Source organism: Pelmatolapia mariae, linkage group LG23 (genome assembly GCF_036321145.2).
Source record: "Pelmatolapia mariae isolate MD_Pm_ZW linkage group LG23, Pm_UMD_F_2, whole genome shotgun sequence".
Classification (NCBI taxonomy): Eukaryota; Metazoa; Chordata; class Actinopteri; order Cichliformes; family Cichlidae; genus Pelmatolapia; species Pelmatolapia mariae.
The window spans coordinates 6695950-6720786 of record NC_086246.1 but is presented as its reverse complement, the minus strand read 5'-3'; the positions used below and the strand labels follow the sequence as shown (position 1 = coordinate 6720786).

Here is a 24837-nt window from a genome sequence, read left to right as displayed (position 1 = left end):
TGGCATCAGTTTGATACCCACAGCCTGTTTGCACCACGAGCAGCTGATGGCAACAATCTCTTTACTGTGGAACGCAAACTTCTGCTGGAAGCCCTGGAAGCAAAGAAAGAGAAACTGCTATAAAAATGAAATATTAGACTTGTTTCCACTTCTGTTCAGTTAAAGATGTAAAGCAGATGTTTAGGACAACAGCGCTACTGCTCGTCACCTTCCCACACTGTCTGCATTTGCCTTCTTGTCGTCTCCGATGCACCCAGTGATGGCGAACCACAATGGGCTGAGCACACACAAAAAACACAGCAGAAATTTACAACACTCAGAATTCAATGAACATGAGTGTTTATAGCTGTGACTGTACGATGATCCAGCTGCAGCAGCAAGTTTGAACCCCCCAAAAAACTCAGAGAAAGAAAGAAACCAGAACTCACCTCTCGAATATTTCTGGATCCTGATTCTCTGAATGATGGTTTACACCTGAAATTAATCTGGAGCAGAGAAGAAGAAGAGGGTTACCGGTGTCTAACGGCACAGCTGAACACTGGGTCTCTGACTGGCACATTTCCTGGGTAAGCAGCACAAAATGTTCACAGCACTGACACGCCTGTGGGACCAGGGCGATTAGGTGTCATGTGTCTAACAGTTAAGGGTCATGACTTCCTCAACAGGACTCGCTGACAGAAAGGAACAAACAGAGGGGGACCCCCCAAGCATCAGTTCAATAGCCCTGAATTACGTCACACAGGTGTGACGATACACATCTTTAGTTAGCACTGTGTAGCGCTTCCTCCATCCTGGCATTGTCTCTGCAACCAATCGTGGCCCTTTTTGATAGTTTCCTACACCAGAACACTTTCAGAAAGCAGCTTCAGATCAATGATCTCCTTGTGTTTTCAGATCAAAGCACCCATACCGTCAAGATTATCAGGTTATCACACCACAAGAAAAACGAGAGGACCAAATTTTAAGGATTTCAGAAAAAAGGACCCTGACGGAAGAAGAATTTTCAGAGGACGTGTCTGCCCTGGATTAGCTTCCACATTGATTCACTCAGTGTCTAAATACCTACACTTGTTCCCAGTGGAAATGACATCTCCATCAACAATAATTATTTTTGAGTGGCATATGCCAAACCACCCCTCATCCCATGCTGCTGTGCAGTGATTCATTATAATAGACTGATGTAAGGTTCAGACAGCACCCACGATCAACCTGTGCAGTCCCATCAGACCGAGGATCAGAGATGAGGAGAGAGGACAGAGAAAGATGAAGACAAGGACAAGTTCTGTGTATCTCACTCTAAAGCTGGGGTCACTGACGGGTAGGGTGGCATCCATAAGAATAGCTTTAGAGCCGGGAAACTGCAGATCAGACAGGATGCTCAGTCAAACACCACCTGTTGTCCTCTGCTTACAAATGACGAATGATGAATTAGACTGCACTGACATACAGAATCATTACTATCTCCAATCAACACTGGATCCATGTTAGATTTCCAACATGTATAAAGGTCTAGAGCATGAGTGTGGGGTGTCCAACTCCAGTCCTGGAGAGCTACGCTCCTGCAGCTTTTAGATGCATCCTTGTTCCGACACACCTGAATCAAATGAATGGCTTGTTATCAGGCCTTTGCCAAACTTGATGGCATGCTGAAGAGGTAATCCAACCATCTGATTCAGCTGTGTTGGAGTAGGGATGCATCTAAAAGCTGCAGGACGGTAGCGCTCCAGGACTGGAGTTGGACACACCTGCTCTAGAGAGCGTTCAGTTTGCTTCACACTTCTCTGTGATAATAAAGGCACAGAGTCTTTGGGACAGAGACTAACCTTACTGGTAGTCATAAGGACTAATATACACCTCTGTGACTTTATGTATCCTCACAGGCAGCGTTATACCTTCTCCAGTTGTTCTATGCAGACGGTGTGAGCAACGATCTTACAGGCAGCACACTTCCTTCGACTGACAGACTTTTGCTAGAAAGAAAAAAGGGAAAAGGTGATCAGTTCTGAATAGAAATATTGATTAACAATTAAATCACATGAACAGGAGAAAAAAAAACAGGGTTTGTTCTTGTATTATAGTCATTCATTTGCTTTATGAGCCTCAAAGAATAGCAGTCATTTTTGAAACAATAAATATGAAGCCTTAATTCCATCTATGACCACTGGGAGACAGTCCTGCACCACATGAGTGAAACAAAACCACCACAGATACACAACATAGCAATGATATGACTTGACAGTATCTAAAAATATGATGGCTTTGTGCGTGTGATACAGCCAGCATGTAATGTGTCTGACAGTGATATGAGCTGACACGATGCTGGAGGAGAGCAGCTTCAGTGTGTATATTATTTATTTATTTTTTTAGAAACACAGCGATCCGTGTTTACTATCCCAGATGAATCAAAACACTCCGGCAGGGATTCAGGCCTCATACAGCCGGCAAATGGTAATAATAACTTCTTTTTTTTTCAGTCCAGTGGCTCAGGAGGTGGGCAGGTCTTACTCCTATACACACATTAGAAGAACTATATTACCTATTGATTTACTTGTCGCTATGTCACTGAATGATAAGGCAAAATACAGGACAGACTGGGACGAGTTCACTGTTATCAAACACAGAATGACTATTTTCAACAGAATCCTGTTATTTCCTTGTGATCTGACACTGAAGGCAGCCTGTAACCAGCACGGGGTATGCTCTTACCTACAGCCTGTGGAAATGACTCGGCTGCATCTTTTACAAACTTTTGGACTTTTCACATATTTACAGATGTTTACAAAAGCAGCAATGCACTGCACTGATTTTTTAAAAACGCAGTAATGAAAATGCTCTCCCATCACCAACTGAAAAGGTCAAAGGTCATTTGCATCTGATTAGTCAACATTTTTATATTTACCCAATGCCGGCTGAGCCCTTCCAACTAAAATGAGGCCTGTGAGATTTTGGCTGTTTGATTGTCCCTGACCGGCCTGAGTGAGGTCGACGGGAATTAGGATACAGACAGAAAGAAGAATACGTCATGTAGTTTTTTCCAGCCACCAAACATGAATGACTCCCACCAGCTTACTGATTTTATGATTTTGCGGGATATCACAATAAACATGAGTACATGAGTTTACATATGTATTGTAAATGTGGTGGAACAGCCTATGGGAGATATTAGTTTGCTATCCCTGAACACTAACGGCTCATATTAAAAAGAGAGACTGATGCAGAATGTAAAGTTTTTAATAAGAGGTGCACTTAAGTGTTTATGTGGTAGTGTCAGAGGTGAAGCTGTGTGCTTAGTTTGTGGAGAGCAGGCTGCTGTGTTTAAACTACCATTACAAGACTGAACATGCAGAGAAACACAAGAACTCCACTGATCCAGAGCAGAACGAGACAGATTGGGGAAAAGCCAAGCGGACAATTTGGACGGTTTCTCCTGGAGACAAAAGCTGGCATGCTTGGATAGGCTAGGTGTGCTAGGTTGTTCTAATCTGAAGGAAGATCTTGTTGTCACTAATGCGAATGTCCTTCACATCTCCATCTCAGAACTTTGATGCACATGTTCGAGCCCAAACACCCTAGATATCGCTCACCGATCAAGAAAAACAACTGAAAAACTTCAGATGAAGTCATTAAACTACAAGCAACATAACAATCTCACTCTATAGAAAGATAAACCCTGAAATGTTGGAATAATAAATGGGAATTTTGTCAAAGGGTTTTTGGGAATGTTGACTAAATCGTGATAAAATGTTGGAGTTCTTACTGTGCAAGTCTCACATGTCAAAACTGTAACATCTCTTCTTACCAGCAGCACTTTATAAAGACACCGAGTTCAGCTCATTGCTCATTCAGGGTGTCCCATTAGGACTAGGGATGGGTACCGATATCCGGTGCCATTATGGCACCGGTTCTGACATAAACGGTAGTAACCAGAGATGTCATACACTTCAGATTCTAGTCAATCATTTTACCTTTCCGAGGATAGTAGGCGGGCCCAGGTACGTACGTTCTTTTAGAGCAGAGCTACAGATTAAAAATGCCCAAGGCAAAGCGGTCAAAAGTCTGGCTGTACTTCACAGCAAAAGATGCAAACTCAGCAGCCTGCAACAAGTGCTTTAAGGTGATACTGTGATACTGTCAAAGGAGGTAACACCTCGAATCTGATGAAACACCTGGCGACGCATAGCGTTGTTTTAAAAGCCGAGAAACGCACCGTATTTGATAGCTTGCTGCAAGACCTCACACCGAGCACATCTACTGCGGGTGTGGTAAATGTCCATTAGCGAGTTAGTGCGGCTCGCCCCGTGCGTGGGGCTGGACGGTGCTTATCATTTTGCAGAAAAAAAGAGACTGCTAAAATAAAAACATAAGAGGTTTTTGGACAAAGTTTGTGTTCTCCGTTCTTTAAGCACCGGTTTGAGCACCGTTTAAGCACCGGCACCGTTTCAAAAGTACCGATTTGGCACCGGTATTGGATAAAACCTAAACGATACCCATCCCTAATTAGGACTGGGAGTGTAATGCACACCTGCTAACTGGTGGTGCTCATAGCTGTTTCACTGCGTCCACAGAAGCTGGAAGGGTTAACCAGTCTAAATTCTGTTTCTTGTGCTGCTTCCAGTAACTTGTCATTTGTTTAAAGCTGTTGCCAAGAAAACTTAACAGTATGTTTGCAAATGGTGCTGAGCAGCCAGTACACACTGTGCAAGGAGATGCTGGACTTTCACACTGATCTCCTCCAGATTATTATGCGTGTTCTCCGTAAGTCGGTTGCTTAGTTGTTGATGTTAATGCAAGAACTTGTAGAAAGCAGCAGACATTGAGCAGGTGTACGTGGAAGCATGCGACTGTATAAACATTCAGTGTAACACAGTAAAGAAAAACCTGGAGCAATGTATAAATCACACTCTACCCCAAACAGAACAAAGAGCAGTGTGAGTGCAGGCGGCTGCACAGAACTCTCGGACCGGGCTGGATACACACAGGCAGATACTAACCAGTAATCTGGCAATACAGTGCTGTTCTCCCACATAGCAGTAGTCTCCAGACACGTTTGTTTCAAACCAGATATGATCTCCATACACAGCTACCTCCTACAGAGACAAATATGGAGAGAGACAAAGAAGAGCTAAGAAAAGGACAGAAGCTGAAAGAAGAGCTGCGGTACCTACAGACTGTCAATGAAAGATCTGAAATATCAGCTCACTGATGAAATGTGCACAGTGTTTGACAGAAGACATTTCAAATCATTGTGAAAAATACTGTGAGTAAACCCACGATCAGCTAGCAAGAAAAAAACCCATACCCAAATGTTAATATTTCATACAGTATGATTCTTCCAAGACAAAAGTCAATCTAATATGCTTCTCATTGGCAGACACAAAATGGACTGAAGACCCACTGTAATGCTTTCCTGATTCCTAAACATATGAAAGCCCGTAGCTTTCCCTCTCCTGATAATCCAGCAGTTCTGCTGAGCATTCTGACACGGCATAAAGAGCTGACCCCGTACTTCTCCGTCACACTCACAGTCCAGTCCACAGTGCTGGAGATGTTTGCTTCTGGGTCGGTCCTGGTCAGAGAGGATGTGCTGGGCTGACAGGGAAGATGGTGCAGACCGGACTTGGCTATGGCTTTTCTGGAAACACAAAGACCAGGAAAACTGTCAGCGTCCTTTGCTTTTTCTCTGTTTTCTCACGATAATGAACAAAGTCGTTAATGTAACAAAAAGTGACAGGAACATTTGTGGAGGTCTATGCACACACGCACACACACACACACACACACACACGCAAGTAGTGTGTGTGTGTGTGTGTGTAAATGCTGAGGCATTTACACTATTGAGTTCCTAATCTTCAAGTCACTCCTGTTTTCTGCTGTTAAACCACTTCCACCATTTCTGTGCTACTTTCATGGTTCAATTTTAAAATATTCTGCTATTTCTGCTTATGATGGCTATATCTGTTGGTATTTATTACTTTTACGTTTTAAAATATTAAGCTTTATATGAGTTTTTCGTCCTATTGAAATGAATGGAAAACATCCCAAATTGCACTCAAACTTGCTTCTTTTGAAGCTCAACTACTTCCTCATACTTTCACGTACAAACACCACTCCAACTTTAAAATGCACTCAAATTATTGGGCTACTACCAAATAATTCAGCTGTTTCGTGTCTCTTACCGTTTTCATAAAATCCCTGTTGAGGTTTTCAGTGACACCATGAAGATTTTTCAGAAAACACATGCGTTGCTATGGTTGCTATGCAGCTCAGCTAGAGCGCACCGCTCTAGTTTTCTGAATCTGTTCTTCACGTCTGACCAAATTCTTCTTCCTCGCTCAATTTTCATCCTACCCTACACAAATTATACATCGAAACGTAGGTATTTTTGTTAGGATTCAGAAAATGTGACTGTTATTATTGTGGGAATTACAGATTTCTGCCAAATGGCCTCAAAGCAACACAAAGTCTTCAGACTCCCCATTCACAGTCTATGGAGTCTTCGATGCAAAGTCTCTGACGGGACGCGTTTTCAAATCGTCATAAACGATGTCATGTACAGACCGGAGCCCAATATATCTTCAGACACCCCTGAGACTCAGACAGCCCTGCTCACAATTCAGTCATTTTTTTGATACCTTTTACCATTTTGCCAGTAATTATGTTTGTTTCAGGGTACCAATCTGTTTGCTTGTGGAAAACACCAGACACACTAACACAAAGAAGCAAAGAAGGTCGATGAAGGTTGATGAAGTTCAAGGTTGCACAGCAGCGTGGGGAGTTTGGGTCTTACTTATTTGCACATTTTTCCCTTTTCATTTTCAATAAATATGAAGACATTGACTATTCAAAGTCATTCACATTTGGAAAAGAAATGTTTATTATTTATTTGCATAAACCACGAGCTACGTATGAGTCAGAAGCCTGCTGCTCAGCATATTTCATACTGCTGTGATTCTGGCTGACACAGTGGTGCGTGGGTGTAACACAGCGCACGTACAGCAAGTGTGTGGGCAGTTACGGCTGTGCTGGTGACTGCATGTTATGTATTACTGGTAACAAGAAGTCATGTAAGCAGTTTGGGCAGATGTACAGCACCACACATCGAAGCATAACTGAAGTCTAACCAACAACTACACGTAGCAGAAGCTTCAGCTGCCCAGCCAGGCTTCTGACTGCCTGTTAATCACAATGAACACTGAGATAACAGGCAGGTTAGTAGAAAACAGTCATTGCTCATAATCATCAGAAAAATGTAAAAAGCATCCACAGAGCAAAATAACTAGCAGGGATTTCAAAACTTGTTTTAATGGACTGAAGCAAAATCCTGAAAAAAATGCCCCCCCTAACAGGCATGATGGTGCGCTGCCTGTTACCTTAACCCTTCCTTACTGCATGTCACACTCACATCTATGTTTTGCCACAAAATTGTGTAGTATTTGTCATTTTTCTGACAGCTGTAAACATGAGTATTAAAATACGGTGCACTGTTTTAGACATTTATCACAGTCTAATAAAGCTATTAAAAAGCATCATTCATCACCAACACCCATCCAAACAGGGTGCCCTCCAAGCCAATAGTTAGCATTTCTAAGATCTGATTGATGCCTGCAGCTCACTGCACACATTCTGAACATGACACAGACACACACAAGTCCCAAACATACTGCTGTGACGTCCCAAGTGTTTGACCACGTTTGATATGTAGTGACGGATCATCATGAAGGGTCGGTTGGTAGAAATGGACGTTACTTCTGCTAAAACCATCAGACATTTTCCCTAATTTGCATCTTTTTTGACTGCAGGGCTCTGAACAAGCTGCTGTGTGTGATATAAACATTCCCACAGCTCTATGTTATGGTGTCATTTCAACATTTCCACATACTTCTTTAATATTCAATATTCAGCTCAGTTTTATTTAGTGCTTTATGAAGCACGGCAGCCTGAAAAGAAAGCTCCCTATGACACTCTTTTTCTTAGATTATATTTGTACGTGAAGCAGAAGGCGAGACGTTTAGTGAAGAAGCTGCACTTTGTTTCAGGGAACACAAACTTTACTGTGAGGTTTTGAGAGAATTAGCCTGTGTGTGTGATAACTGTGCAGATGTTGTTCCCACAGCTGCCACAAGAAGACTGAAGCCAGTATTTGTAACAATAGTTAAGTCAAGTGGTTTCTCATTCTTATTTCTGTCGGCTATCTCAGATAGGAAACGCCAGCATTGTTCAGGGTCTCGAACCAGCTACTCGTGCTTTGCTAGTCAGCTGCTCTAACCTCCAGTCTTCATCTCACCAAGTAGCTCAAAGTTTGATTTGAGTTGCCAGTGAAAACCACAGCAGCATAGATCAGCCCTCAGATCCTGCAACGGTAACGCCAGTGTCATGTGATCACTGACATTCAAATATTCATTAGTGTAGAGCTAAAGGTCATAGCTCTCTCTGTTACATTATGAGGTGTCTTTAGTGCTAAGCTGATTGGTCTGCTCAGCTATCTTCAAAGAAACACTATGTCTCGCACTGAGCAGAAAAATGATATATGCTGCCAGTGAATTAGTCTGACTATAGAATTAAACTGCTGCCTACAAAACATGACGATATAGAACCAGCACAATAATACACTGCTGCTTAGTTATTGTTCAGTTACATGTCACTGTAATTTTTTAACATCTGAGGAAAAAAATGCATGTCTGCAAAACATAAAACATCAGTTCTGTCAGGTCTATGTTAGGCTGGGAGTTAGACAAATAGTGGGGTTAATGTGTGTGTGTGTGTGTGTGTGTGTGTGTGTGTGTGTGTGTGTGTGTGTGTGTGAGAGACATACGAGAGGAAGTTGTCCCATGTATCCTGGTAAGGATTGTAATAAATGCTTTGCTGGGGTCCATCTAGTGGTGAGGAACAGCTTTTATGGAGCATGGAGCCAGATGAGGTAGCATCTGCTGCAGCTGCCCCAACATCAAAGCTCAGGCCTGCTGGAGCCGGCTGGCCAAGGCTGGGACTGGTCATGGAAGTCGACATTGCGTTCGTCAAGTTCGCTGTACTGTGACTCGACTCTAATGGACTATATCGGCCGAAGACGCCAAACCCTGCTTCGTTGTCCTGAAACACGGAGTCTGCCGGAAGCAAGTGTGAGGAATTTCGTCTCAGACAGCGAGGAGGCCAGAGCAAGGGCCGGGCTTTGATGTTCTCCGTAACCACAGCCTGCGTTAGGTGCCTGTGAGCTGCCAGGGTGAAGCTTTCTTCATCAGCTTCATTATCGCTCTCTTCTTCTTCACCTGACTCAGAACAGGAGCACGGGGAGACATCCATGTCCTCTTCATCCTCTTCTTCCTTTTTCAGTCCTGTGCCCATCTGCACTACACTTGCCAGTAACATAGAGGATCCCAGTAAATGAGGTTCGATAGATTTCACTTTAGAACGACGTGCACAGGAGACTGAGCAGCAGGGACGATGTCTTCCTCTCGTGGTGGCCCCCTCTGCTATTGCAGTTCCTCTTCCTGGTCCTTCACTTGCATTTGTTAGCCCAAGCTCGATGATAGACTGTCGCTTCTGTCCACTGGCCACTAGTAGGCCAACACTTGGGCGCCTGCGCTGGTCGAGGCAAACCAGAGGCAAACCGACAGAGGAGCGTCTGGACTGTACTAATGCTACAGAGGGCAGACCAACGCTAGAGCGCCTCCTGGCTTTACTGGCCTGAACAGAGGGACATTTGTGACGCACTGCAGCAAAATGCTTTTGTCTTTTTTGACGTCGACCAAAGTGTCGCTGGAAAAACAAATCCATCTCGTCTTGGAGAGCGATATAATACACTGCTACTCAAAATGCTATGTAGCATCTGATGAGATATGGTTGGGTAAAGAACACACAGTGCCCTTTCCTTGTCTTCATTGACTGCGGGTTAACAGTCAGATATCAGATATCCATGCGACCGAAAATGGGTTTCCTCCACTCCAAGCTGGTATAGCTACTGCTGGACATCTCTGACTCTCCAGTCCTCCTTTGGAAATGCTGCAGAGGCAAATAGGCCGTTACAGAAATCTGTCATTTCTTATTAACAGAGAAAAATGTTCCCACCAACCTCTTTGAACACAAGGAGTATACTGAGGTTAACGACTAAAAGAATCTCCAAAACAAATCAGACTGAATCAGCTGTTCTCAGGTTTGATGATCTAACTAGCTGTTTCATGATGCAGTGCTGCTTTCTTCAAAGTCAATCAAATTATGACCTCTGTACCAAAACATCTGACACCCCACACACACACACGGGTGTGTATTCATGTCCTTGTGGGAACATCTCATTGACATAATGCTTTCCCTAGCCGCTTACCCTAACCTTAAAAAAAATGAATGCCTAACCATAACCCTGACACTAAAACCACATTCTGAGTCTCAAACTTGTGAGGACCGGGATTTTGGTCCCCATAAGCATAGTAAACGTCCAATTTTTGGTCCCCACAAAGACATCTAAACAGGTACACACATACACACAGACCTACTAAGGTCTACTGTATCATAAATATAAACTAAAGCTCATACAGGGTCACATTATTATTGTAGGATCTTTACAATATAAAGTGAAACTGAATTGAAAAGTTTAACTGATAAGTTTCCTTTACTAGCAGCTACACTGTTCACTGCAGCTGTGAAGCTGCTTCCAATGAAAAGGCTCGTGTGAGAGCACAGGGGCCGTAGTGTGATGCAGCACAGCAGGGTCTCCACACCAGTGTGGACTGTAGCAGTGAGACTATTTTCATCAGTGTCACGTATCTTAATAAAACACACAGCTTCACTTTCCAGTCAGAAGAATCACTAAAATTAGAGTTAGAGTTACTAAATACACGTAGCATTCGATCAGTCAATCTAATCTTTGTGGTTCTTCATAAGAAGTCAAATGTAAATATAAAAGTGCTAAAATAAATTTCAGTTCCTGATTCATTTCTTGGCATGTAGTTTCTAAAATAAAGATAAGTACATCCTGTAGGTGTAGGGGTTTCATGGTGTAGAAAATATGAATGCGTCCCTGCAAGACCTGACATATTTAAGGAACCACATTTTGCTGAGTTTGAGAAGTATCAATTTATGCCGTCCCTCAGAGAATGACAAAGCATGAAACCAAATCTCAGCTCTGAAATCCGACCATAGCCACATACTTAGCAACTGAAAAATGTTGCATCAATTTGACCTCCAACCGCTGACTGAAGTGTGTGAGTGGTTAAAATTAGATTCCTGTGGATGTGTGGCACATAGTCCAGCTATTCAGTATTTGTATAAACTTCATCTTCTGCGGTCTTTGAAATATGAATTTGGGCCCTGCGGCTGTCGACACTGTCTAAACAATACGATCCTCGACAGTTTGCTCAGCAAGACCAGAAAAGAAGTCATCAGTGGACGAAGCTGTGACCAAACACAGCTTTTTCTTTCCTTTTTAACTAGAAAAATCAATTCTACATGGAGCTTCCCACGGTGTGAACAGGCAGATTGTTTAAAAGGCTCTTCATCCTTAGAAAAAGTGAACTGAGGAAGCATGCTTCGTAGCTTTGGCTTGGTGGATAGCAAACAGGAAATGAGTGTAGATATTTAATCAGGAGATTATGAGACTCAGCATATAGACGGTTTGTATAAGTCACACATTAAGCCACACATCTGAAACTGCAACACGGTTAAGCACTAGGTGTGAACGACCAACTCATTTTACCATCCGTGGCTTTGTTCTTTGTTCGCCCATCAGCAACCTAACAGTTTATTAATGCTCACACTAAACATTATACTCAGCAATAAGCTCCAGCGTCAGTAGCTTGCTCGGCTGCTGACAAACCAGTTAAATCCCAGAAAAAATTCATTACATGAAATTACATATCAGGACATAATAATCATTGGTCCATAGGTTTTAATTAGTTAAATACAACCTGAGATGAACAACAACACGTCACCGTGTGAAAATTAACTACAGGCCATGATTTGGTAGCATGGGGAAGCAGTTTTACTTCGAATAATGTTTTCTTTCTCAGTGTCACATCATTGTGGAGAGATTCTGGTCTTCATGTCAACGCTGCTTCAGTTCATCGAGGTTTGCTGCCATTTGTTTTTGCACAGCTCTTCAATGGTTGAGCTCAGCACTTTGAGGTCTTTTTCAGCCAGTCTGTTACAGACTTGCTGCTGGTCCTGGGATCACTGTCCTGGTGCATAATCCAATTTAGGTCCAGCTTTAGCAGATGGCCAGACAGCCTCACGTTTGACTCTAGAATACTTTGGTGTGCAGCAGAATTTCTGATCGACTCAATGACTGCCCAGGTCCCAAATCTCCACCACCGTGTGGTGTGATGTGAATTTCTTGAAATGCAGCACTGTGAATTACGACGTCTCCAGTTTAGTCTCATCTGTCCAGAGGACATGCTTCAAGAAGTCTTCTGAGGTTCGTTCAGGTGCATCTTGCTAACCTTCTATTAACCTTTCCAAACAAACCATACTTGCTCCTTCTAATTACACTGTCATTAATCTGCAGAGTCAGGGATGGAGCTTTCGGATTTTTTTGTAGTTTCTCTGATTTTTTAAATATTCTCTAAGATCACTGCTGATGTCTTTCCTCCTCGGCATCATGTTAGCACACACCTGAATGCTCCAGACCAGCGAACTACTGATCTATGAAACCTTAAAGGTGTGCTTTAATTTTACCATGACTGTACAAAGGATATTTGTTTGTGGTTCTCTTCTTAATAAATAACAGAAAACATTTTTTATAAATGAAAGTTAGCCAAGATGACTGGATGGAGAGGGAAATTAGGACAGTTTTGAACCGTTTTTGTTCTAGTTCCGTTTTTCTAACACTGAATTTACAAGAAACAGAGCGGGGCACACACCACCACAGACTAACCTATCTCAATACGACAGATGAGATGATAACAAAAACAGTGGGGCAGAAAATTTGACATGTGGTGTGACTAACTGAACGTATAAGAGCAAACTGAATATCACGCAGCACATCGGATGAGAACAGTAAAGCGAGAAAAAGCCGTTTAGAACCGTGTAGCTGAAACCACGGGTATAACAGGAAGTCCCATCACAGACTCATTAGCCCACCGAAACCTCCCGTGTTCGCTTACAGTAATTAGCTTGACATTCAGCAGTAAAGAGCTCTGCCACTCACTACGTTCAGGGATCATCACACTGACATACATTTTCTTCTATTCTGAATCTTGAATGTGGGCACATTTTGATCCTCACGGTTACGTAACCACAATCAGAACCAGAGTGACTTATTGCAGGCTGATGTGACTTGGATGATTAATCTACAACTTCTTAGTTTCCAACACAACAGTTGTTTTTTAACTGGGATGAGCTCAGGGGGTTGGGCGACCGTGGCTCAGGGGGTTGGGAAGCTCATCTGTAACCGGAAGGTTGCCAGTTCAATCCCCCTGTTCTCTCTGTCCTGATCGTTGTGTCCTTGGGTAAGACAAGGACACCTACTGCCTACTGGTGCTGGCCAGAGGGGCCGATGGCGCGATATGGCAGCCTCACTTCTGTCAGTCTGCCCCAGGGCAGCTGTGGCTACAACTGTAGCTGCCTCCACCAGTGTGTGAATGTGAGAGTGAATGAATAGTGGAATTGTAAAGTGGTTTGGGTGCCTAGAAAAGCGCATATAAATGCAATCCATTATAAAAGAATCACACACAAGTAATATTACAGTAACAGACTGGATATGTCTACACTTTCTTCTAATCAAGTTCTAATATTTTCCTCCACGATGTGTGTTTTCTGTTACATAACGGCTTCTTTCTCCGGCTCTAATCCCACAATGGGCCGAAGTGAGGCAGAGATGGGATGAAAGTACTCAGTAATAACCCATCAGCCTCTAAATTTTGCCTATCACCACAGTCGAGCTGTCAACAAATACTTCTTGTTACATAATCTTTAAAAATGTAAACATGCATTTTTCAAGCAGCCAAACCAGTTGCTGTCGCTCTACAAAGCCAAGCTTCCCACAGAGCAGTTGCAGTTCCCAGCACTAACTGGGTGCTTAGCAGAACACCGTGCAACCACACCACAAAGCTGGAACAGTTGTGTGTCACAGGTGCGGTCTCACTGCAGTGCATGTTCCTTCAGTTATTAGCAGCACCATTACCATTTTTCTGCTTTATTTCAAACCTTCTTTAGTTAAGGCTCTTTTGATACTTAGAAGAAAATCAAATTGTTGTGTTTCTGGTAAAACGCTTGCAGCGTGCTTGCCAAACTTTAACTGTGCTGAATGAATAATCAGTAGGGCTGTGGAAAAAGCAGACTGATGGATGCATCAGGGGCCAACCACGGTCCACCATCTTTAATGTAAAACACACTAAAATAGACAATTTGACTCTTTGGAAAACGCTCAAATAACTTTGAAGTTGGGCGTGAGTACACGCAGCCACACTGCCGCATGTACTCACGCGTCAACACATTGCTGCTCGGAGCTGGGCTCAAGTGATGCCCTGCAACACAGCTTTGCATGTTGGGATAATTTACTAGTATGTGCAGCTTTAGTATTGGTGGTCCTGTACAAACTTGTGAATACCAGCAGGGTTTTTGACTGCTTACATACAGATGTTCCAAATGTTCAGACCAATGCACACTCCCAGTAACTTTCACTGGTCAAGTGAGGGACTCTGGGATGCAGAGAGATGACACAATAGTCATGTTCTCTAAATGTTTTCCAACACTTTACTTAAGTTAAATGACACAGCTCAGTAACAGTTATCCTGTAGCATGTCATAGAGTGCTCAGCTGGATGTTAAATCTTCTCCCTCGAGTGTATGAGTGTCATTCTATATAAGGAAATACTGTACATACAATGTTGACATTGTGGTGCTCCAAAGCATCCACTGTAGAGGAGCTCTGCACTCATTTCCATTAATGCCAGTCATTTCAACTGTTGACTTACAAATTCTTTCACCATCTCTCACTGACACGGTGGGATGAAATTACCAATGTGTGCCAGAAAAATGTTGTGAAATTAATGACAACAACTCTGCTTTAAAGTGTGGTTGGGGTTGATTTAGACTATTCTCAATAACCGACCAAGTATTCACATGATTATCATCATGGGACGATAACAGTCACTGCAAACAGGAAACAAACGTGGTCTCTGTCCAAGAATTTGATACAGCACGTCATCGTTTGACTGGCTAAGTGTATGCAACTAAAAATACTTCTTATTTGCTGGTGGTACCCACAATGAGACATTAATAATAAGGCTCGACCATCCCATCTTGGTAAGCTAGCCTTGACATTTCAAGATGTACCGCTCTCACTAAACAGTGCAATAAATGATGTGTGCAGCTTTGTCAGTCTGTGGCATGGTCTGGTGGTATAAATGCCTGAGGTATGAGGGAAGAGGCCATTAAGAACAGGTCTGCATTTAAAGCATCTTTACAATGAGCAGCCACTTTAGGAAACTATTTTTACACTTCACCAAAAAATAAAGATTTTTAGTCCGTAAGTGTGCCAAAGGGTGTGAGACGTTGCAGAGCTCTGATCTGTTGGCTTAAATATTTGCATGAAAAGCAGTGGTCTGCAATGCAAGCACACAAAGAGTGCTCTAGATAAATGTGGTTTTCCTCTATTGGAGTGAAACAACGCCTCAGAGCTATGTGGCAATCATCTCTATACACCAACACTCTGGTGGGCTTTATTATTAGAGGGGCTTTGCAACTGTCCCACATAGCAATCAGATTATTTTACACACTGATGGCAGATTTTTGGGGTCTTTTCTGGCTTTATTTGATAGAAACACTGATAGAAAGACTGACGGGGAGGGCCGCAGGTCGGATTCGAACCCGGGCCGGCCGCTCTCAGCCATTACTGTATAGCATATGGTCGCCTGCTTGCCCCAGTGAGCTATGATGGTAGATTTACCTCAGCCTGTTTCTTCTACTTCCACTGCAGGCAGCGTCTGAATCAACATCCTGGTGATTAATACACCAATAAGACTCTCTGTCATGTGTTACTGTTTAAACTGGTTTCATCTTTGAAGGCGTGCAGTGACGGGAAACAATAACTTACTGTAATGTCTTACCAAAAGTAACAAGAACGTTCTCAAAATGTTGTTTGTTTGTAACATTTGTTACAAACAAACAGAAATGTAGGAAAATGCAGCAATAACTGAGACTAACGTTTGTCAGATCAATGGCTGAATTTAACAATATGTAATATTGACCTTAATAAATGTGTTCCACCTGCTGAAGAAAAAACATAAAGTGCAATGAGTGCGCTTATGCCTGCGACAAAGTAAAGGTAACTGTAGACCGCCGTCATCCTCTGCACGCCACCTGAGCCATCAGATGAACCACAGGTAGGACTCTCAGTGCATTTTTGCTGATTGCCGCTTCATGCTTGTTTGCTCTGCACCACAATCTGCATTTTTCCATCACTGAAGAGCTATTTCTGATTTAAAGAGACGGTCAAACACAAGACTACAAGAACTGTAATTTAACTATAGCTCATGTTCTTAATATGATGCTTGCAAAAACAATCCGTTCATAAAACTGCATCAATGTACATGTGCAGCAGGAAGTGCTTCCTTTGTTTCACCTGGAACTACAGATGTGTAGTTCCAGGTGAAACAAGGTGGAACACATGTGGATCTGCCTCACATCCATATACAACCACAGATACTGAATGCAAGGCACCTCACAAAGTTCTTCAGCAATCCAGCTGCATCCAGCATGCAGCATTACAAGAACAGTGCCACATCCTGCCATCACTGCAACGCTCACCGTGTGTTACACAGCTGAACAGCAGCGCACAGTCAGGCACTGATGAAACACTGACTGGAATGTGATGTGGTTGATTAAGTGGTTATATGTAAAGTGCATGTAAAGGGCTTTATGCATCACGGCTCCTTACATTTCATTTTTAAAGTCTGGCCTCGGACCAGTCGCCAGCCCCCCTCATCTCCCAAACGTTCTCATGCACAGATCAGACTTTTCCCACAGAAGCACAGACAGGTTCGACTTTATTGATCCCAAAGTTTTTATCTGCAGTGGTGCAAAACAACACCTACACACCGAGTTACTGGAAAAACACTTCCTGGAAACAGAGTCAAAATTAATAATAACAATAATAATAATAATGGCAACAACAACAGAGAGAGCTAGCAAAGCTACAGCTAGCAAAGATGTTTCCTTATTTTCTCAAATGAATGCATATAACCTCTGCCTCTCTGCCCCCACCCTCACATGCTCCCAAAGCCTGGTGGGGGGGACGGGACTAAACCAACCACAGGAAACCTTCACAGCGCACTGGGAAGACATTCAGGATCCAGAGTAGCAAAACAGTCAGGCTGAGATGTTTAAGTTGGACTGATGATGTTGGCTTCGAGGGATGTCTAATACGCAGTAATACAGGAACAACAGTCCACAGAGCTGATACACTGACTCTCTCTCTTTCTGTCAAACCTCCTTTTCTGACATTGTCACTCTCTCTGGTAGCTGTGCCCTGCTCTTATTACCACTCTGCCACCACTGTCAGGCAAAACAGTGACACGCTAATCTAAACCACAGCAAGGCTAGTCACTAAAATTCACACTAACAAACACACAAGTAGACGTGCGTAAGTAATCGTGCTAACATACCTCCAATCACATGCAATCACATGCATTTCAACAGCAGGGCAGTAAGAGGACGTGTCACAGTGTCATCTGAAGGCAAACTATACACACACAGACATTACATCAACCTTTCAGTTCTAGTCTCTCTGGTTCTATCTGACATGACTGGTGCTTTAATTGTTGTAACAACGATACAAGAGTCACAATCCAAAGGGAGCAGCTAATTTCCACAGCATGCTGGCCTTTGGCTCAGAAATGCACATTACATGTAGAACAGCACTCTGACACATTTCAGTTTCAGGATGTGAGGAGACGCGCTCTTACAGAGCTTCTCCTGCCCCTGACCTGGGTACCACCCTTTCTCTGTGTGGAGCTGGTGCAGCTGCACACAGCTGACAGGATATTTATGTGTCAAGGAAGGTGGCTTTGATCCACTTGACGAGTGACAAGTTTGTCGTTTTATTTTCAATTGCTGAATAAAATCTTCTTTTGGTTCCGATTGCACTTTCCCCCACAACACTCGGACAGTTACGCCCCTTCGTCGCTTGGACTCTGTGGGGTGCTGCTTGCCTCTGGACAGATGTTCTAGCTGTGTGATACTGAGATGGAGGCAAAGCACTAAAGCTGAAGAAGCTAAAACACAGAGTGCTGCACAGTCAGGTAACTCTGCAATAAACTCGTCACTCCACTGTGAACAGTAACTATAATATTAATCGAATACGGACCAAAATTATTTGATACAGACATCCAAAAAGAAGAAAGCTTTTCAGAGTTTCTGACTGTTCTAAAGTACAAAATCCTGTAAACGATGGAGTTCCTGTCAGAGCTACGCTGCCTGTCGTCCACTGTGTGTAGCCTCCTACTTTCATACATGCACCGCAGCACTGGTGTTCCTGCAAATTCTTCAACTCGGAGAAAATGTCACAGATTTTCCAAAATGAGCGCATGAGCAACACAGGATGAACAAATGAATGTAGCCATTACATGTTTAGGATTACCAGATGAACTACTGGATTTCACATGCTACAACACACACACACTCCTTTGAAAATGGGAATAGAGACATTGTTCAAACTGCATTTCTATCGATACTTGTTACAGGACAGCGACTGTGGTCAGAGAAAGAATCTCTCAGTGGCCTCCTGCTACACTGGAGTCTACACCCTTTATATGAACAAAACCTACAGCTGTGCAAAGATGTCAGCTCATCTTGCAAGTGCCCCTGTATTCCTGCTAGACTCATCATTATTGTTCTGCTCTCTCTGTTTGAAGTAACAAGAACAAGGAAGAACACAGCACTGCATCAGCCTGCAAGAACACTACATAGACTCAGTGTGAGTGGATTCAGCCTCATGTTCAACACTTTTTTTCACTATCAAACCCTCCAGCTGAGACATTATTATTATTGTTAAGACTGTGTGGAAATAATGCTCACTAAACTCAACACTGACTTCATCTTAAGTAAGCATGTAGCAAACTTTTTAACCTAACAAATATTTAAAAATCAAAAGGAGAAATTAAAAGCCAACCTGTCAAAGAAAGCAGAAAACTATCCATCCGTGATTCCACGCCTCTTACTCGGCTATGTATTTGTCAAGCTTAGACTAAACCCTGGTGTACGGTGACGGCTATTAGGAACAGAGGGGAGGGAAGTGTGTGTGTGTGTGTGTGTGTGTGTGTGTGTGTGTGTGTGTGTGTGTGTGTACACATAGGGGGGTTAGGGGCGTGTGCTAAGAGGAAGAGAGAGTGGGCGTGGCCCCGAGACACCGAGAGCCTGAGAGAGGACTAAAATAACTACTGTATTTCCTTGACAAGCCGAGTGCAGAGCTGTTTGATAAATGCTCACACACTGACACACACACACACGCAGACACACAGACACCTACATACAACCAGCCTCTGTGAGAAAGAGGAAACTGAAATAACACACAGCGAGTGATTATGACACCACAGTCTTTCAAAGGCACACCGAGCTATTCAGAGTAGGTGTAAAGTGAGGATAGACGAAACACAAAGCACCCACTCAAACACAAAGTCTATGACTCAGAGCTGCAAAGGACATCTTTACACCAGCGCAGGAGGGAACAATCAAGAGGACTGAACAGTGAACAGTTCAGATAAACATCAGACCTAAAAATACATCCCCAATTCCAGTCGGGATGCCGTGTTAAATACAAATAAAAATCAGAAAGTCAGAAACTTTGATTTGATTCACAACTTACAGAAAACATGTTCAATATTTAACTTAAAACCAACCACGTGAAGACAAACAGTGAGATCATTATGAATGTAATGACAGCAACAAAGGTGGACAGGGCCACGTTTATCGCTGTGCAGCATCCTGCCTTCTTTCAACTACAGGCTGTAAACTGGACGTTTGGGAGAGGACTGGTGTCCCGACGGGTCAGTCTATTTAACATCAGCTAAACGTGAAAAGGTTCCAACCTGAGCCCTGCTTTTTTGGTTTGTTTTTCCACAATAACTCTAGCACATTAAATAAAGCTTGCTGTGGTTTTACCTTGAAAGTGTGAATATTTCGGGCCCTCGTGGTACTTCAGGTACTCGTCACCATGTAGCACAGGTGGCTGCTCAAAACAAGCTACAACCTAATATCTACACGTTGATGCCAGGTTCATCTTCTATGTCAAAATAATCAGTGTCATCATTTAACATATATATGGGAATTAAACTCTATTCTCTCACACACACACACACACACACACACACACACACACACACACACACAGCAACCCAAATTATCCACTAGTTGCACACCACGGTCAGTGACTCTGCGCTCACTAACACTGACACTTTCTAACCAAGCTGGAAGCACAGCTGTCATCTTTATTTGTGTTGACCTGACAACTACAGCCCCCGTTGCCGTGGGAATTGTGTTCCCAGTCCACAGGATCACTAGTAAACCACTGGCAAGGTTATACACACAGACACAGATGCACATTTGCACACAAACAATCCTGCTGTGCGTGCCAGCGTGAGCAGGAAATAACAGTGCAGAGACTTACAGCCTGTGTGTGTGTTGCCTCTGAGCATGTTTCAGGCATATCTGGCCTCGCCAAGGTCTCTTATATATGAAGCACAGAAGGCAATAGCTCCACCTACTGGTCATTAACAGATGTTACACCAACAAAGTGCAACTCTCTCTTAAGGTCTTGTTGTTGCTCTTTCAGCCTTACCTCCTGGTGAACAGCTTGAATCCAGTGAAGGTCTTGGAGCAGCCACTGTGGATCTCCTCTTCCTCCTCACAGAAAAGAGGCAACAAGGATGGAACGGGGGCAAAGGAAGAAGGCAAAGAGGAACTGGATGAGGATGCAGAGTTGCAGTCTCCATCATCTACTTTAACATTTTGTAACCACGTTCCTTCCCCTTCTGCGTTTGTGTCCACACTGGTTTCTTCAAGCTCACCACTGCAGGCCTCCAGGTCAGTCTCGTGCTCCAGATCTGTACCTGCTCCCGGTTCCGAATCCATGAGAGAGTCTGTTCAGGTCCTGTGATCTCACATTGTGTTAGAACGACCTGCAACGCTCCTGGATTTCTGGGTAGTCTTTGAAAAGCATGACGTTAAAGACGAGTCCACTTGTGACTTCAGTCCAGCTCCTGTGATACAAAGGAACTCCCACAGGACCACTTTAATTATTCCTCCTGCCTGCAAGTCCTTTACACTCTACCTCTCAATGACACCAGCTTCACTCAACTTATACAGATGTGAGATATGACCTGAAATCACGAGACAGAGAGTGAGTGTACATTGTGTCCACAGAGATATCATTAAAGGACCACACGAGCAATCAAAACATGTCAATAACTGAAGTGTGTCCTGACACAAGACACTACATGGTTCTCCTTCAGTTACTTAAGAACACTACTCTAAGTACTACTAAAGTACAGCTCAACTAAATGTATTGTGCCTCAGTTATAGTGACCCATACACTAAAAGAGTTCTAGCAGTAATGATAAAAGTTACCTGTTACTAAATAGAGTGTCTAAAGAATTGTGATGTAACAAACACAACTCTAATAAAGCCTTAAAGTGCAGTTCAACTACTGTTAGCCTGAATAATAATCAACACTTACGAGCTGGTCAAGGACTTCAAACATGGCTACCCAGCAGAAGCTACAAAGTCAATAATCCACAAGCCAAAGGTCGTTCACAAGAGAGACAAGGTGTGTGTGTGAGTCTACAGAAGGATTAGTGAGTCTTGAGGGAGAGTTAATCCTTCCCAGCCGTCCACATGTACGCCTGCAGTAAGCAGCAGCAGCAGTGTGACTTTCAGAGTCCCAGCTCACAGCCACTCACTCTGCATCTCACCCTCCACACTTCTTCCTCTCCTCTTCTTCTTCTGACAAAGTTTAGACTCAGTCTTCTTCGCCTCCTCCTTTTGGATTCGTGTTGAGTTTAATTACACTTCATGTAACGTGGATACTGACACACACGCGCGCGCGCGCGCAAACACTATAACTACTGTAGCAAACTGCTGCACGCGCAGTTTGGTAAATACACACTGATCCTGTGTAGTACTACTCGGCCGGCTAAACCCAGGAAGTGGATAATGAAAACAATCAGGGCCTCAGCGTGAGTTGCCTTGTCACGTGCCTGACTGAATGTCTTTAAATGAATTAATGCTGCTGTTAACTATACATACATTTATACACACACACACACACACACGCGAAAGAAAGAAAGAAAGAAAGAAAGAAAGAAAGAAAGAAAGAAAGAAAGAAAGAAAGAAAGAAAATGTAAAAAGTTTGGCGGCGTTGGTGAGAGATTTTTCAAATTGACTGTTGAGTGATGGAGTTGTTCTCTGCTGCACTCAGACTTCGCTCTCTTTGCAGGTCATCACTATAAACCAGCTTGATCAGTTTGCGCACACAGCCTGCTGTGAGTCTACCTTGAACATTTGCGTTGGCACTATACTTCAGCGTCACGGAAACACATTCACGCACAGACTTTAGCGACACTGATCAGCCGTTGTCTCTGCCCTGCTGTAAATGCCCACATGAGGGTGCTGTGTAACGGACAGCCACTCAGTCCATGACAGGATTTTACTTTCTGCTATATTTGTTTTAGATTAGTTTCTTTAAAACCCGGGATTACCAGACAGTCGTTACTGTGGTTTCAGCAGTGCTCGGAGGTTGCAACACTAATACAAGCTACACCATCACCGAAGAGGCTGTGACTCCTGCTTCTTATCTACTGCATCCGTTTTATAGGTTTACACTTTCTAACATCAGCTCATTGACAGGTTTAATTACGCGGGAGGGAAAAATCTCAATTTTTCAAATTTCACACCTGTAGTGGGTTTACTGTGGTCTGAATCAGTTCTTGGTTTTGTAAACTTGTAGCGTTTTCCGTGGTTTTCGTTTGTTTTCACAGACAAAATTTCAAGCAAACAAAAAGGCGTGTCTACAAGCCACGTGAGAATATTCAGTCCGCTCATTGGCCAGAAGTATCTGGGGCGGGAGCCACAAAAGTAAATAGAGGAAGAAGGTGCCGTGTTCTGGTCTGGACACGGGGAGTTAACGTTCATTTCACGGTTTGTTGCTAGCTTGTACAGACCTTTGCACATCTATAGCACCTTCCCACATTGAGGCTACAGACCGCACGTCACTACGGGCCGTTTAGCTCTCACGTGGTGGTTGGTTAGGATCACGTTCACACCATAAACTCACCGCTCGATCGATGTGAAAACGAACACAGCTTTAAGGCATCTGATCAGAAAGGCCGTTCACATTTTTTAGGCTAATGAGCAAATATTAATACCTCACTTATCACATGTCCACTGCCTCTTACACAACAAGCCATCAAGTATAAATTCAGTGGATATGCATGTGCACCTCGGTGTCTGCCTCAAACTATTGAAAGCGAGACAGAGTCAGAATTAAATATGGAGAAGAATTACTGTGAAAAGCAGACATATTCCCAGCTTTTGCCTAACCCTGAGGAAACTCGGAGTTTTGAGAACAGCTGATCATTTAGAGTCCACACCATACTAGACCAGGATTGTTCTGTGCAAACATTTTACAATGAATTTTAAATTTCATTCTGTGATACTTTTTACAAGAACTGGTCTGCATGCAACAAGCGGAGGACGTGTGAATTAGCATCCTGTCCAGGCAGCATTCACACTGCTTGTGTATACACACACACATATTGATATATTATATATATATAGCTACACACACACACACACCTGCTCTTCTCCTTTCTATTTCACTGTTCTCTCTTGTCCTTCGCCCACTCGGTATTTCCATGACAAATAAAAAGCCACTCAGCAGCATGACACACAATTCAGAGAAATCCTTTTAACTTCCAAACACCCACAGCTGACCCATTTTCTGTGTTTCTATGTAAAGAAGGGCTCAGGTTCTGAATCGTAACCATAACCCTATACAGCCCGATCATCTCATTTCTTCTCTATAGATGATATTTACGGAGTCAGAGGGACACTGACAGCTGATAACACAGTGGAAAAGTGGAAGTGTTGTGTTCACAGTTCATTTGTTCCGTTTGTTCATAAACACACACAGTCCAGAGTAATCGATCACTGGGACATGCTCAGTCCTGACTATTCTGCTTATACTATTATAAGCAAATGTTTCACTTATGTGTCAATGTATGTTTCAGTTACAGTAATACGTGTGCAGCAACATGGGTTTTCAATTAGGACAACATGGTGCAGTGGTTAGCACTGTGCCCTCACAGGAAGAAGGTTCCTGGTTTAACTCTCCTCAAGCATGGGTTTCCTCTGGGTACTCTAGCTTCTTTCCACAGACCAAATACATTAGGTGTATAGAATACAGTGCTATATGAAAATGAAGACTGTCCATGTACAATTAGAGAAGCACTCTGTAAATGCCGCTTTGCTGCAGCAGTGGAGGCAGAGGCAGCTGATCCTGGTTCTGTTTACAGATTTGAAAATTCTGCACTGGTCTGAAGACTTCGACAACAGCGAATGTTGTCACTAGTTGTTATTATTGCCATTAAAATGAGTCTCTAATATTGTAGGCTATTTATCTTACAGTGTGAAGCTCCGTGAGTGGCAGCTGTTGTGAACTGGAGCATGTATTTGGTCTGTGGAAGGAAGCTGTGGGTGTTTGGAAGTAGCATGTCTTTATCCTGTCTTCCTTCTCTCACCCTAACTGGTTGCAGCAGATGGCCCCGCCCCTCCCTGAGCCTGGTTCAGCCGGAGGTTTCTTCCTGTTAAAAGGGAGTTTTTCCTTCCCACTGTCGCCAAAGTGCTTGCTCATAGGGGG

General features: G+C 43.2%; 1 protein-coding gene across 5 annotated transcripts in view; it reads right to left on the bottom strand.

The window, feature by feature from the left end:
* LOC134621067 (diacylglycerol kinase zeta-like) overlaps positions 1 to 24837 on the bottom strand; it is a 91529-nt gene that overhangs the window by 56356 nt on the left and 10336 nt on the right. Inside the window, exons 1-8 of one of the 5 annotated variants that reach the window (XM_063467485.1) lie at positions 21658 to 22071; positions 20761 to 21301; positions 5524 to 5632; positions 4992 to 5087; positions 1893 to 1970; positions 429 to 485; positions 209 to 277; positions 22 to 93 (exon numbers count right to left, since the gene is read on the bottom strand). In XM_063467485.1, coding sequence (XP_063323555.1) covers positions 22 to 93; positions 209 to 277; positions 429 to 485; positions 1893 to 1970; positions 4992 to 5087; positions 5524 to 5632; positions 20761 to 21053 — 774 coding nt within the window. In that variant the 5' untranslated portion in view covers positions 21054 to 21301; positions 21658 to 22071. Of the gene's footprint in view, positions 1 to 21; positions 94 to 208; positions 278 to 428; positions 486 to 1892; positions 1971 to 4991; positions 5088 to 5523; positions 5633 to 8812; positions 9860 to 20760; positions 21302 to 21657; positions 22072 to 24837 lie in introns of those variants that run through there. The other 4 variants (XM_063467484.1, XM_063467482.1, XM_063467483.1 and 1 more) reach the window with 4 other exon arrangements.